Source organism: Peromyscus californicus, unplaced genomic scaffold (assembly GCF_007827085.1).
Source record: "Peromyscus californicus insignis strain IS unplaced genomic scaffold, ASM782708v3 Scaffold_4__1_contigs__length_199733344, whole genome shotgun sequence".
Lineage (NCBI taxonomy): Eukaryota > Metazoa > Chordata > Mammalia > Rodentia > Cricetidae > Peromyscus > Peromyscus californicus.
Window position 1 is genome coordinate 69,011,459 of NW_026294562.1, and position 15,351 is coordinate 69,026,809.

At 45.3% G+C, this 15,351-nt stretch overlaps 1 protein-coding gene across 9 annotated transcripts in view; it reads left to right on the forward strand.

Annotated features, from left to right (window-relative positions):
* The window catches only part of CUNH10orf90 (chromosome unknown C10orf90 homolog), a 232,846-nt gene that overhangs the window by 188,992 nt on the left and 28,503 nt on the right, over nucleotides 1–15,351 (forward strand). For 8 of the 9 annotated variants that reach the window (XM_052711888.1, XM_052711892.1, XM_052711889.1 and 5 more), the window contains one exon: nucleotides 12,846–13,133. The exons of the other annotated variant lie outside the window; for it this stretch is intronic. In XM_052711888.1, the coding sequence (XP_052567848.1) occupies nucleotides 12,846–13,133 (288 nt within the window). The remainder of the gene's footprint in view (nucleotides 1–12,845; nucleotides 13,134–15,351) is intronic. 9 annotated transcript variants of the gene reach the window in all.

Below are 15,351 nucleotides of genomic sequence, written 5' to 3' on the forward strand. Positions count from 1 at the left end.
AACAATAGAATACTAACTAACAAGCTTGTCACATGCAAAGCTTATCACGCAGTAGAAAACAGGACTGACCAGAAATTTATTTGATTTATTTCATGTTATTTTTAATGGGCCAGCAATATTTGGGAAGATTAGTCTAACTAGTTGGTATTAAAATTATGGGGTAATGTAATTTTTTTAAGGCCAAATATTTCTACACATACAAAAATGTATTTCAGAACAAGAGGTATCACAAAGGAGTAAATCTCATGAAGAGAAGAGTCATCTGGGAATTAGACCAGGTTTACCTACCCATTTAAGTAGAACATTCTAGATTTTCAGCAGGAAAATGGAAGTGTCATTTTGGAATAAATCTAGGAAAAATATAATTTATTCACATAAACTTGAAAAGACTATAATTCCTATAACTATTCTTGAAATAATAGTTTTTAACCCCTGTTATATATTTTTATGTTGATTATATTTTTAAAAAAATTTTAATTGAAATATATTTTGATCATATTCTTCCCCTCCCCTAAGTCCTTCCAGATCCTCTCCCTGTCCCTCCCTCCCAACACACACAACTCTAAGTTATTTCTCAAAAAAAAAAATTATCAAAAATCCAATAGAACAAAACCTCCCCAAATCAAGAAAACAAAATAAGATACCCAAACAAACAAACCGAATACCCAAACAGAAAACAAACAATACAACCAAATTGCAACCAAATAAAAGCACACACACACACACACACACACACACACACACACACACACACACAAACCAAAAATCTGTGGAGTTTGTTATTTATTGGTCAACTACTCCTGAGCGTAAGCTCTGTCATGGAGTAGTTGATATTCCTAGTGTCACTCCATTGGAGAAAACTGATTTCCCTCTCACAGCACATGTAAATGACAGCTCCACTGTTAACCTTTACCCTAGTGGCTAGGTTTTTATTCATTCATTAATTTAGAAAATAAAACAAAATAAAATATAATAAGATAAGACAAAAGCTATCACTTCAAAGTTGGACAGGACAAATCAACAGAAGGAAAAGAGACCAAGGGAAGGCATAAGAATCAGAGACCCCGTGGTTCACACACTCAGGAATCTCGTAAAAATGACTAAACTGGAAGCCATATTGTGAGCACACAGGACCTGGTGCAGACCAATGCAGGCCCTGTACATGCTGCCTCAGTCTCTGTGAGTCCGTATGAGCTTTGTTCGTGTTGATTTAGAGGGTTGTGTTTTCTTGGTGTCTTCCATCTCCTCCAGTTCTTACACTCTTTCCTCCTCCTCTTCCGAAGGGTTTCCTGAGCTCTGAAGGGAGGGATTTGCTGGAGATATCCTGTTTAGGGCTAAGTGCAGCAGTTCATTTTAAGCCTTGCTTTTCTGTGTCATTTTGGGTGTGGCAAATTAGCACTTAATTAGCCTTTGATTGGCATTTTGTTACAGTTTTTTCCTTGAATGTGCGTCTTTATATTTTAAGTGTGATTTTTCTCATATCTGACTAACATTTCCCTTTTATTCTTGCTGTTACAAGTGAGTAACAGAGTCATTAAGAAAATACAATTCCCTTTTTTAGAAATTTTTTCTGCAGTACACTTCTCTGGAACATAGCTCATCATCTGAGCCAACATGCAGGAATCATTCCTTGTCAACATACCAGGCAGCACATGCCAGTATCCCAGTCATTCAAGAAAAATGGGGCATGCTTGTCAGGTGGCTTAGGTTCAGTGTGTGAGAACACTTGGTCCCCAGATGGTCGTACTGTTTGGGAAGAGTGTGTAGTGGTTAGGAGGTGAGGACTAGCTGAAGGACGTGGGTCCTCTTGGGGATGGGCCTTGAGGTTCATAGCCCTGCTTCCCTATCCTGTCCCCGCTTTCCAATGTGCTCAGAATGAGCAAGCAGTCAGGTCCACTGCTATGCCTTCCCACCACGATAGACTCGACCCTCAAACTATGGGCCAAGTCCTTTCTCCTTTAAGTTGCAGCCGATCAGGAATTCAGACCCAGCAATGAGAAAAGCAACTTGTAATACACTGGCACTTGAGCACACCTTACACATTGTCCCATCTGTAAACTGCACAGACGTGTAGCCACTCTGGCGTTACTATCAGGAAGGGACTAGATCTCCGTAGTGCCTTTCTGTTTGTGGTTTTGCAATCCCATATAAAAACAGTGCATATGCTTTCCTTCTCTGCCGTGTATTTTTAGACTATCTGGGAGATGAAATGGCTTTGGTTCAGCCATATGAATGCCATTAGCACTAATGGGAGAAAGGCATCTTCATGGACAAAAAGTCTAATCCCCAAGTGTATAAATAGCAGCAGGCTGTGGCCAGAGGGCAGCCTTGCCATGGTGAACATCACATGCCGTATTCTTGCGTGGGTAGCCCTGTTCAAGTCAGCCTTCCACGCAAGGTGGGCTGGATCAAAGCTTGGGATTTCAGAGGTTCTTTCCCTGACCCAGCTTTGGGCCCCCACATCTGGACAGAAAGGCTCCACAGTGCCTGTTAGGAGCCTTGTGCCTTTTGGTTGAACTTTGCCTCTTCGTGTGTTCTCCCCCACTAATGCCTGAGCTTTGCGGAGCAATTAGTGCAGTCGGTAAATCAATTCTGACTGTGTGTCTGAGCCCCAGCTCTGTAGGAGGTACATCAGGAGGGCCATTCCCACACACAGGTCTAACACTTCCCTCAGTATTTGCAGCCTTGTGATCCAAGGGTCCAAATGTCTTATGCAACTAGACTTTGAATTGCTGAATTGCTCTATCACTCTTGGAGGAACGTAGAAAGAAAGTTGGGCCCCAGTCTCACTATACACCCTATAGCCCCTTTTCCCAGCCGAGTGTAAGTATCTGACTAAAGTGTTCAGGGCATCTTCATCTTTGAGGTGAGGGAGTTAAAGTGTGGTCACCAAAAGGAAACTGTCTCCACAGAAGGAAAGAGCCAGAGGCTTTTGTTGTCCTCATTTTAGATCTGACTTTGCATTTCAAGTATACTTAAGGGTCTCAGGTAGTTCCACCCATCTCTCACCTATTTCTGGTGATATGGATGTAGTGGTGCATCTGTCATGTCCAGAGGATAAGACTGAAGCCGAGGGGGATGTGTGTGTGGGGGGGGGTGCTGTACACATGCACTCCCTACCACAGAGAAGCTTGCAGGCTCTGGAGAATGGTTGTTGGGTTTGCTCTACTGCCATGCGGGTGCTATTCTGGAAACAAAGACAGACATATTTGTGTCATGCTGCAATGTCAGAATTCGTTAAACAATGACACTGGTATTCATTAATGATTTCCTTTAATAGCTGGCCATTGGCAACTAAAGGCTCTTCTATTCCAGTGTTAATTATTAATATTACTCTTAACTAATAGTATCTCTCAGAAGGAAAGTCACACTTCACAGAGTAAGGTGTGTGAGTGTGTGTTTGTAGGCTATAGAATTGTTAGAAAATGATAGAACTTGGAACTGGCTGGGTGGGCGGTTTGTTCATAGACACACATTTGATGGGTGGCAGAACCCAGGTGAGAATGGATACTAGCTCTCTGCTGCTGTATTCCAAGTTCTTTCTCTCACTTTCTATGTTTCTGAAATGAAGTATGTTGCAAACCCACCCATCCTGAGAGATTTTGGGTCACAGTATCTGAGGGTTTGCAGGTAGGTGTGTGAGCAGACTGAATGTGGTTAGACAGATGACTTCTCTCTGCTCACCAGCATATTGGCTGAAACACTGAGCTCCATGGGACTTCCTGGGTGTTATGGTAACTACTACTTTACCTGCATGTTTATGTCATATCTGGTAGCTCATATGACAGAGACGGTCATTTTGTAGTTTCTAAGAAGTGACTTTATGTGAAAACCTGCTCTGCTCAGGACTTTCCTGAATCCTTCACCAATGAGCATTTAAAACAAAACAAAATACTACGTTTTAACCAGCAGAAATGGAACAAGAAAGTCCAGAGACATTCCTTGTGACCCAGCTCTGTTGCCCAGATATTCACATGTGTATTAATAATGACCGTTTAAACATGTTTTTCATAAATCAACAAGCACCAGTGTGCCCTGAGGACCTACTGCCTAAAAACTCACTTTTTAAAGGGGGCCTGTGCTCACTCCACTTTGAGACCTCAGACTCCCTTGGAATGTGTCAGGAGGGGTAATAAAGATGACTCTGAGTACCGCAGCAACAGGGTAGACCCAGGTGTAGAACATGGGAAATGGTATCCTCAGAGAAGCTCTGGGCTAAATGATGCCCTGGGGTTTAAAGGCCCAAGGAAAACAACGAGCTGTCCTCCCTCCTCAAAGATATGATCTTGCCTGAGTAGTCACACCAGTATAAGAAGGCCAGATGGAGGAGCACAGCAGAAGTCCCATGGAGCATAGCAGAAGTCCCGGAGCATGGCAGCGTGTTATAAGGGGGAAACTTGCTCTCCAGACTGCGTGTGGCTCACTGCTGGTAGAGCAAGTTTATCTGAGACAACAGGAGCAGTGTGTAGGGTCTGAGCATTTAAAAATGCCACGAGTCAGGACCTCATCTCTCAGCCATCATTAGCCAGTGTTGAGGAGGAAAGTTGTGGTGATCTTTTGTCCTTCTTCAGATTTGTATATTAAGCATTGTTTGGGGCTGTGGGTGGGGCACTTTTCAGTGACTTTCCCTGTGTGTATATGTATAATTTTCACAAAGAAAGTCCTCCCTTTCTAGGGCATACTGGAGATACTGTCACAAGACAGTAGCTTTTAAGAACCGGTTAAAGGCATTTCTAGTTTTCCCAGCCTAAGTGGTCTCCTGAGTGAAGCATAGACTGTTCCGTTTCCTGCAGAACCTTCTTAGTGGAGAGAAATAAATAATAACCCAGGAATTCTCCACAATACAGGAGGAATCAGAAAGCAGAGCTTTGTTGAGACACCACCTGTTCATGTCATTGGACACGATGGTCCTTTGGGGGAAGGGATGGAAATGTCAGGATATTAAGTGACCAAGTCTGAAAGTCGCAGGGGAGGAAGGCAGAGGGATCCAGCCAGCCTTGCTCAGTCAATCTCTTTCTGGGCCTTGACTTTTTGTAGTTACTATTTTCACACGCCATGTGGTTCTCCATGGAGGCCCTTGGGAACTTCTCCAATTCGGAATGTCAAAAATAGCCTTCAAAAGGCAGGCCAATCTTAGGAGAGGCTGCGTGCCGAGAACGTGCTTCCAGCTGGCTTGGGTTGACGTGCATGAGGCATGTCACCCATGTGATAGAACTAGAAAGTTGCAGGGACACTGGTCAGGAAACTCTCTGGCTGCTCTGGGAGCAATTCTATTTGCCCCAAGCAGGACTAAGAAGCCCGGAGCCATTTCCGTGGGAATCCTCCAACCTTGGAATCTGCTTTCTTTTCTGATATGGGGTCTTCAGGAATATTTTTACCCTTCCTGAATGGGGGAAGAAGTGGGAGAGGAGTAGGGGGATAACATGGTAAGCAGATGTCTCTTTCTTGTCTCTTTCCCGGACCCAGCTCTCCAGACTGCCACAAGTAACAAGTTCTTAGCGGAAAACTGTCCTAGGTGGTGGAGCCTGTCATCTGAGCCATCAAAGCATTATAAAATCCTTCGTTTTATATCCCATGGGTTTAAGCTCCATCTTGGTCATGTATGTTTAGCATTTCAAATCATGTTTTCAGTCTTTTTTATTCTCTTCATCATTCAGCACAAAGCTGGGCGGTTTCTGGCTAAGCCCCCTGATCCTGAGGTCAGGTTGAAGGTTCTCGTCCTCCAGCTCCTCATAGCCAAGTTCTCTTCTTGTCCTCACTACTGTTAAGTCTGCACCACGTGCATTCATTTGCCCATTTGCTTCCTGTTTCCACAAAAGTAGGAAATGGAGGATGTGTTCAAATTATTGCCAGAAAACAGCATCCAAACAAGAGCCTTGGTTTTGCTCCAGGGGCTTGTACTCGTCAGTGACATGTGGACTTTCAAAAGCAACATGCAGCTATCACTGTGACTATTGTTCTGAACACTAGGAGAATGATGGTAGAGACACCCAGACCTTGCTGTGTGTGGACCAGCCTTAAGCCTGGAACTCTATACTGTCTCCAGGATGAAGTAAAAGAAATTAAGGGAAAGGTCACATCCCAAGGCCCAAGAAACAGGCCCTACCCGCCCCAGACAGCCACAGGAGGCATTTTGTCAGAGAGGCTCAGAATGTCAGTTTTCACAACTTCTAAAAAATAGTTGCAGAGGTAGAATCCAGGGCTTCAGGTACTCTAGACAACAGCTCTACTTCCGAGCCACACCCTCAGCCCGCTATTTTAATTTTTAAATACTTTTCTAAAATTTAGATTTTTGACAGCATTTGTGGCATTTTTTAGCTTAGGAAAAGCTAGTTTAATGGAAAGAGATTTTAGTGAGAAGTGAAAATATCTCTTCAGATGTGACCAAGTTCTGAGAAATGCTGAAAATGTCTGTTTCCTACATGCTTCTGGGTCCGAGGAGTTGTGCTTCAGGATAAGGATTGTGGAAAGATAGATGCTCTAGAGACAGAAGCTGAGGGGATCACAGAATCTGATCTGATAGCTGATGAGCCTAAGTGTCTTGATGGTGCTCGCAATGTACTAAAATGTTCCTGTTGCCGAGAGTGGGTGTGCACACAAATGTGTGAGTGTGAATTGCAACTTCTGCCTTCTGTATGCATTTTGTTTGTTTAGACTTTTACTTTTTCACTAATCGCATAAACCTCTAAGATTATGACATGCTGGGAGAAGCAGCATCCTTTCTGGTCGCTTTCTGGGGGAAATAGGCGTTATTGTTTTGCTGCGATTATGTGTATGAGTCTTATAGTAAGTGAGATTTGCACACACTGTTCTCCACATGGTGTGAAACTTAACATTTGAATAATATAAGTGAACACCTCAGGTTTTTTCCCCCTCTTTCTTTCAATGTAGAGTACTTCTTATTCCTGGACTTTCACGTGTGTGTCCAAACACCACAGTGAAATCTCCACAGCATCTCTCCCTGCCCTGGCCCCCACCCTGGCTTCCACAGGGAGTGGGCTCTTTCTGCAGTGAGCACAAATACTTTTGATGAGCCTGTCTTTCCTGGTCATTGGTCCCTCCTCCCTTTATCTGCTCCTTCAGAAAGAAAAGCTGCTGGTATCTGCATGGGTAGACGAAAGCTGCTCTCTGTCTAGGGCAGGGCTGGTACCTCCAGGAAGCCTAGTTCCTGCCCGGAAGGACTCTAATGGGCTTCACTTCTGCAAGCCCCCCAACCTGTGCAGCACCCCCTTCCATGTGTGTGGTGTGTGTATACATATGTATAAGCACGTTTGCATGTGCAGGGCACTTGTATATGTGTAGGAGCTAGAAGTTGATGTGGGTGGCTTCTTCAGCTGCTTTCCAGTTTGCATACTGAGGAGGGTCTCTCACTGAGCCCAGATCTTCCCAATTCAATCCACCTAGCTATCCAGTTTGCTGCAGGGATCTGCCATCTTTGCCTCCCCAGTGTTAGAATTTCAGGCTGGCTGCAGTACCCCACCAGCATTTACATGGGTTCTGGAGAGCCTAATTCTTGTCTTCACTCTTACATGGCGAGTACTTTATCCACTGAGCCACCCCAGCTCTCCTATCCTTTCTTTTTCATTGATTTTTCTCCCCAATGGTAGCAACTCTGCTTCTACTTCATGGATCTCCTTGAGGGTCTTGTAGGTGACGTAGGACTCCCCTGCCTCTCAGGCAGGAGGGAGCTGTTTACTCCATTTCCTCTCTGCCTCCTTGCCCTTTTCTTTCCCCCAACCCTCTTCATTGGGATGTCATGCAAGCTCTGTAGAGACCGAGCAGAGATACGCTGCAGCAATTATTGTCTGATTTTAAACAGAAGTCTGCTCTGGGCGGGTGTGCAGCACTACCTCAGAGAGGCCCATTTCCACACAAGGAGACCCTTCAACCTGCAGCCAAAGGATGAAGCCTGGGGCAGACAAAAGGAGAGGGAATCCTCCACCCGCCATGCCCATGGAAAGACTCATTTTGTGTTCCGTTTCCCCCTTGTTTCTCAGCGGCCACGGGCTAGCTCTTCTTTCTTTTACTTCTATCTCCTTGCGTTGTAACTGAAGGATAAAGGAAAAGAACAAAGCAAACCTACCTGCAGGGGAAGGTGGGCGCTTAGGAAACCTTTCTGTATTTTCCTGCCTCCTTGGAGGCCTTGGCACGCCTTGTGCAGAAGCCTGCCCACCCCCTGCTCCTCTACAGCAGCCTCCTCTCATGTCCTCGTGCCAAAAGAGGGGACTGTGTAGTCCCCACTGGGCAAGCTGGAGTTCTCCCTGCAGGACCTGCATCTGTATTTCTAGTGGGTATCTATCTGGCTGAGCACCCACTCTTATCAGGTTCACTTACCTGGCTCCCAGTTAGATGCTGTGGTTATGGGGTTTACTGAACCAGACCTCTCCAGTGAATGCACACATAGAGGTGTAAAGGCAGCAGGAATAGAAAGTCAAGGGTAGTCAGGGACCACTTAGAGTAACAGCAGAGAGCATTAGGACCTTCAGGAAGTCCTGAGACACATCCCCTGCACTTGAGTTTAGAAAGTGATGTTTGTACTAATGGTGCAGAGACATCATCACAAGCTTCAGCTACTGTATTTCTAAGATGAAGGCAGTTGAACAATGGTCTGTTTTTTGAGGGAGTTCATGACCACTGGATACAAACGTGGAGGAAACTCATGGGTTAGACTTAAACAGGCCTGCTTCATTCACAGGAGTCTCTTTGGTAGATTAAGAATCTACATAGTCTGTTTTAAGGAGGTGGGAAGCTGTGTTCTGAGCCCCAAATATGATGTCTACCAGGATGAATGTTCTAGAGACTGAAACTTCTTCTCCAGTCTCTCAACATCCTAACATACTTTAATCTAGTTCATGTATCAATGATCGAAACACGAGTTCTGCATGTGAGACCTGACCTGCACTGTGGACCATTCCTGCAGCTGTCCCTTATGTGCTCTTGTGTCCACTTTTCCTGGATTTCATGCTCTGCCTTTGACATTTGGCTGACAGAGTCCTAGTGTTATGTGGGTCTTTGTAAGCAGCTGCTAAGGACTTTGTTGCTGTCTGCTATGATCCAGAGCCCCTCAGTCGTTATAGCTCCAAGATCTGTGCACCTCCTGAATATTGGGAAAGGAATAGGAAAGTGACTTTCTCTATCAAGTCAGTGTGCATGGTGGTATATCGTGGCCAATGAAGGTAAAGAATCTAGAGAAATGCCTATCTTGTTCTCCTGCTGTACTAAGAACCTGTGTAAACTGGTAATGACCTAGCCTAGCCTACATATACCCCTTCTCAACTGATCTGGATGCTGTGTTGCTGGGTCCTTCCTACCCTGTTTATTTATATTTATCGCATTTATTTATCCTATCCTCCTGTTGAGGGCCCTAGTTTACTTCAGGGTTCCCTGGTCTACCTGTCTTAAGGTCTGCTGCTCAACATGGGTAGGTCAGGAGCCAGAATGGTGGAGTAGCACACTCTGCCAACCCCACAACCACTAACTGGGATGCCTGACCACACAGCAGTCCTACCTGGTCTCATTGGGGTTTGCCCTGTATGTTTAGGACATGATTTGCCCAGAACTTCTGGCCATGCCACTCTGCTGAACTCTCTTCTGGAAGCTTTTGCATAATCAACGCAGTGACATGACAGTGGCTTGTGTATGGTGTACAGAACTTTGGTATGAAGAACATGCAAGTACAGTGTGATCGATGAAGGCATAAGTGGATGCTGTATGATGGCCATAAAACATCAGTAGAAGCAGATGTTTACTGCTGGGCAAAATCTTCTGTTTGTGTCTGTTTGCTTTCTGGTACCCAGCTCAACTCTTTGGCAGGCAAGTTTGCTGGAAAATGGAGCCCCGGTGTGTCAAGCAATACCATGAAAGGAATCTGATAGTGTTCCTGTTGGAAAGAAATGTCTAGTGCCAAAGTCTCTCCATGTGCAGCCTCAGGGAGAAGACAAAAATCACACGATCTGGCATAGCTGCTGCTTTTTCAGGTCTCTCTTACGACAGCAGAGGCTGCAGTCGTCAGGTGCCAGCTCGAGAGAGTCATGGTGTGGGTGTAAAACGTCCCGGACAGGCTCCTGTGTTAGAACAGTTGATCCCAGGGGAGCAGGGGAGGAGGCTGTTAGGGAAGATTGTGGAAGCTTCAGAACGCAATGCTTGCTAGCGTACGCAGGGTCATAGAGATTGGGCGTGAGGGTTAAAGGTTGCTTGGCCTTTGGCTGGAGTTCTCTCTGCTCCTGGTCAGAGGAAGTATGAGGAAGTTGATTCACAAGCTTCTATGGTCTAACACCAAACCAGCCTCAACATGATGCCTTCCCACTGTGAGGGGATCTAGCCTCTCAAACCACGAAACAAAATAAACGTTGTATCTGTTAGGTATTTAGTTGCAACAATGAAAAAGATGAACACAGGGTATGATTGAAGAATCTGAAATCCAACCTCGCCAGTGTATGGGACAAAACGGCCGTTAATACTGCCTGCCTGTGCAGGACCGTGTCATGGGGTCATTCTTCCTTGTGTAGTAGACACTTGAGAAAACAGAGTGTGAATTGCCTAACTTTCATTATTCCAGTGGTACCCATTCTTTTCTTCCCTTTCCCAACGCATAAATATTTAGGGGCCCTTCTCACTGGCATGACTTTCAAGGCCATGTTTCAGAATTCACGAAAGAGACACTATCAGCAGGGTACCCATAGAATTCACAAGAGATACATGGTCAATAAGTTACCCAATATAGAAGCTGTATTCTACTCCCTGGAATTGTTTTAACCCTTTCAAGTCACAAATGAAACATTTAACTCTCACTGATTGCATTAGAACATCTAGACAGACAGATAACAGCAAGAAAAAAAGAGGAGGCTGCTGGGAAAAGGCAGATACTAGATGGGTGGAAATAATGTCCTATTATACTCCATAAATCTATAAGTAAATACATTGATTCAAATGTGGATGATCTTTGTTAGCAGGCAGACAGAGATTGTATCCCTGATAATTAGTTGGTTTTTGTACATTTTTCTGAGAGTCTCTAATGAAAGGAAGCCACGTAGGAAGGTTGACTGTTATAGGCCATTTTCTGCCTACAGTATTTTATAATTAAACATAATTGGTGATTTTTGGAGTAAAGGTTTATAAACATGTTTCCATACAATTTAGCAAAATACAGCTTTATTGTATGTGGGGATGTCTGAACTCCAAAAACAAGATCTAGCAGCTGCCACACATTCAGCACTTTGGCCTAGGACTAGTAGAAACGTTTTCGGTGTTTTCCTTAAGAAGCATACAGAACACAGATGCACTGCCAACTTGACTCCTCTGGGCTGGACCCAAAATTCATAAAGGTGATTTTAGGGGACCCTATGCCCTAATATTGCTGCTTTTCACACTGGGCTGCATGGCCTAACTTTACCTACAATCAGCTGTTTTCAGATACACATGGGAAAAGCAAGCTACAGAAACTGGGACATTGTTGACAGGTCACCAGTGACATCCTCAGAGCAGTGTCATGGGTCCATTCTTTCTTGTATAGGGCACTCTTGAGAAAACAGAATTGTGACTCTCCTAACTTTGATTACTCTAGTGGTACCCACTATTTTTCCCTGCCCTAACACATAAACATTTAAGGGCCCATTTCATTTACAGTGGTTGCTCCCACCTCCAATGGAGCTTTTCCTTTAGGGACATCAGCATGGGGTGATAGTAACTCAAGAACAGTCATGACTTTATTTAAAATAGGCATCTAAGTCTTATTGAATATTGTGAAAGAAAGTTTGGGGTTTTTTTTATATCAAAGCCTATTAGACATCCGAGAGGAAGTATCTCTTCCATTCTCACTCCTGGCCTTCATTGTCCTTTTCCTCATCATCATATTTCTCTAGAGGTATCCTATGCAAAGACGCGTTTGCTCTGAATGTCCCTCATTTTGCGTTGTTTGTTTAACAATATAGTTGCAAGATGAGTGCACATTTATTCAACACCTGTCTCTTTAAAGTGCTGCTGAACACAGGTGCATATAGCTTCTTTCCCTGGTTCCTGATGAGTGGACATAGGTGTCTGGGGAATTGGACATCACACTGTGGAAACAGCATGTGCCACATATCTATAGATCCATCTCTTCCTCAGAGCTTGACAGAGGCATGATGTTCTGCTTGCTGCCTCTGCACTTGCTGTAACATGCAGCTTGACATCAGTTTCTGTGATAATAGGAATAATCCAATGCTTAGTGTGTATCAGATGCTCTATGCATTGTTATTTTCTTGTTATCTGTTTGAATATTTGATATTTACATAAAAATGTTATTGGGTATACTAAACATAATGAAATACATTCTATAGCATATGTCCTAGTTCTACATTTTTTATGTAAGATCCAATGAGAGAGTAAATGAGTATTACTTAGTATTCACTCATTCTATCATCACCTCACCTAGATTTTATAGATGAGGCTGTGAGTTTAAGTGGTAGAGCTGGGGATTTGAACTCAGGTACCGTGGGTCAAGTCCGAATTCAAGATTCTCCATTCCCTATTCAGATGAGCATGATAGGAAAGGTAATAGGACTTTCGAAAGGCACCACTGGGCAGAGTCCCATACTAAATGTATGGTGACAGTGTATAGAAATGAAGCCAAATTCATGGTAACAGTGTATACAAACAGAGCTCCTAACCTGCAGTTCAGAGTCAAGTACGCTGACCACATGTTGAGGGTTTGCTGTTGCATATAGCTGTACCAATACCAACTACCCAATGTTCCCTGAAGCCTTGCTATGGCCCACTAGCCAGATGAGCAGTAGTGCAGTGCATCGGGCACCTGAGAGGCAGCTAAATCAGTCATTTTGAGTCACCTCTCATTTTATTTTTACTAGAAACCAAAGTATTTTCTGGAAACAGCAAGGAGCAGCAAGGAGAAGCACAAGTGACCCTTCCTGCTTCCCCAGTGGGACAGAAGCCCATTAAACACTTCCCTCCTGACGGGGACAGTTCACCCAGCAATGATGGTCAGTCTAGCATCTTTTCTGAGCCCCAAGAGAGACGGCACCCATACTTCCTGACACCCAGAGTCCCTTTGTCTGGGTTTCTTTGCCCTGTACAAGCTGCATGTGCCTCTCTGCAGGAGGATGGTACAGTTCAGATAGAAAAAGAGTTCCCCAAAGGTAAGGAGTGAGGGTGACGGTCTCAGGGCTCATTCTTGGTCCACATAAAGAAAATAGCTCAGTGTCTTTCTGGGATGGTTCATGCAAGCTGGTCTTACGGAGAGTCGGCAGGAGGGGGCGGGGAGAGAAGGAGCAGGACTAACAAGTAGACATAGTGTGTAAGTCACACCTCACAAGCAGATAGAAGGAAGCTCTACACAGATCATGAGGCCCAAGACCAACCACACCCTGTGCCAGTGCTAGCTAAGGCCCAGAAGGCTGCCCAGGGATACAGCAGACTCTGTGGCTGAGCTTTGGAAGGTCTGGGGAGCTGGTGCAGCTGCCATGAAGGTAGCATGCCCCCCCATGCCCAGGACTCCAGTAACTGGATGACAGGGATTATAGTTAAGGGGTACAGCCCTGACACATAGCTAACACTTAGCATGAGCAACTTGGGCCCCACGGTCTACACAGTCAAGCGCCCCATCTCCATTTCCCACAGAGGAAATAACCAAGTTGGACATAGGCATCATATCCCTGTAGGTCAAGCTACTGACCACTCCTAAATACTGTAGTGAACAATTCTGTATGAAAAGACAGAAGAACGTGACATAGAATGGGCTCTGGTGCCTAGTCATACGGGCTGAGGTCAATACTCTGTGCAGTGCAGAAAGCACAGTGTGACTGTTATGTGTGTGCTGAATAATGTGGAGCCTGAAGATGGCCCACACTCAGAGAGGGTCTGGCAGAGGTGTCTCTGTCCAAAATGATTCCAAGCTGGAACTTGAGACGTCAGTGTCATTTGAGGTTTAAAATGAGACCAGAGAAGAAGACACACTGAGGGTGAAGGGAAAGGCACACAAAGCGAGGAGCTCCAGGGAGGCCTGGGCTGGTTTGGAGAATCGTGAGGGGCCCAGGAGACCAACACCAGAACCAGGGGCTTCTGATTCTTCAAGGTCCCCAGGGTGGATGTTGGAAGAGCCTCTACACCTACTGCAGGAGTTTAGGCTACAGGCAGGGCCAAGACTTTGAAAGAAAAGACTCTCAGTGGGATATATATTCCAGGTGACTATCCCATGAGCAGTATGTGGACAGATGGGAGAGGGCCTAGGCTGGGGCTGAGATCCAGTCAGGGAATAGAGAGGAGGTCTCTAAGGTGGGAGGAGCCACAGGGATGGAGACATTGTGGATTTTGGAACAGGTGCCATGAAAAGTGAGGAAGCAGCATTCCAGGACTAGCCCCAGAGTTATCGTTTTCACATGAGGATGAAGGAGGAAAAGGGTGTGAAGACCCTGGTTTCTCCATCACAGGGAGACACGGGCACAGTGTGGTAGAGAAGGGAGTTAATTTAGGAAGAGAGGGTGCTGGCTAGTGGCTAGACCTGAGCTAATCTGAGCTACTGACTAGGCCTAAAGAGAAAGTAAGACAGTGAGGGAATCCTCTAGAAGGAACAAGAGAACGTGCTTGAAGGTTAAGTAGCGTGGGATTGGCAGAGAATCACGTGACATGGGATGGAGTAAGAGCCAAGGCAGGCTGGGTCATCTGGGGGCTGAAGGGGGTAGGGAGGCTGAGTAGAAAAAGGATCCAGCCAGAGAGATGATAGTTATAAACAATGAAATGATAGCAGGGGCTTGGATGAAATGTCTCCGGTGGCCGGGAAAGCCTCCTCAGCCACCTTGCCTCACCCCTTTCTAGGCCCTATACCTGGTGCTGTGGGTACATGTGAAATAAGCATTAGATGGTACGGTGAGGTGAAGACATGATCCTTTCAATGGCTGTGGAGCCTGCATGGGACTGGACTAGGCCCTCTGCATGGCAAGACAGTTGTGTAGCTTGATCTGCTTGGGGGGCCCCCTGGCGGTAGAATCAGAATCCATCCCTGGTGCATGAGCTGGCTTTTTGGAGCCCACTACCTATGATGGGACACCTCGTGCAGCCTTGAGGCAAGGGAAAGGGCTTGTCTTTACTGGATGTGCTTCCCCATGGGAGGCCTCTCTTTCTTGTGGGGGGGGGCAGTGGAGGATGTGCTGGGAGGGGGAGGCTAGGGGGCATGAGGAGGGAAGAGGGGGATCTTTGATTGATGTATAAAATGAATGAAAAAATTTTCTTAGTAAAGAAAGAAAGAAAAAGACAGGATCCTAAAACCAGTCTTATGACTATGCTGCAGAATGTAGGTGGCAGGGATGCATCCTGTCTTAGGAAGGGAAGGAGGGGCCCTGATAGTCAGGACTCAGCTGG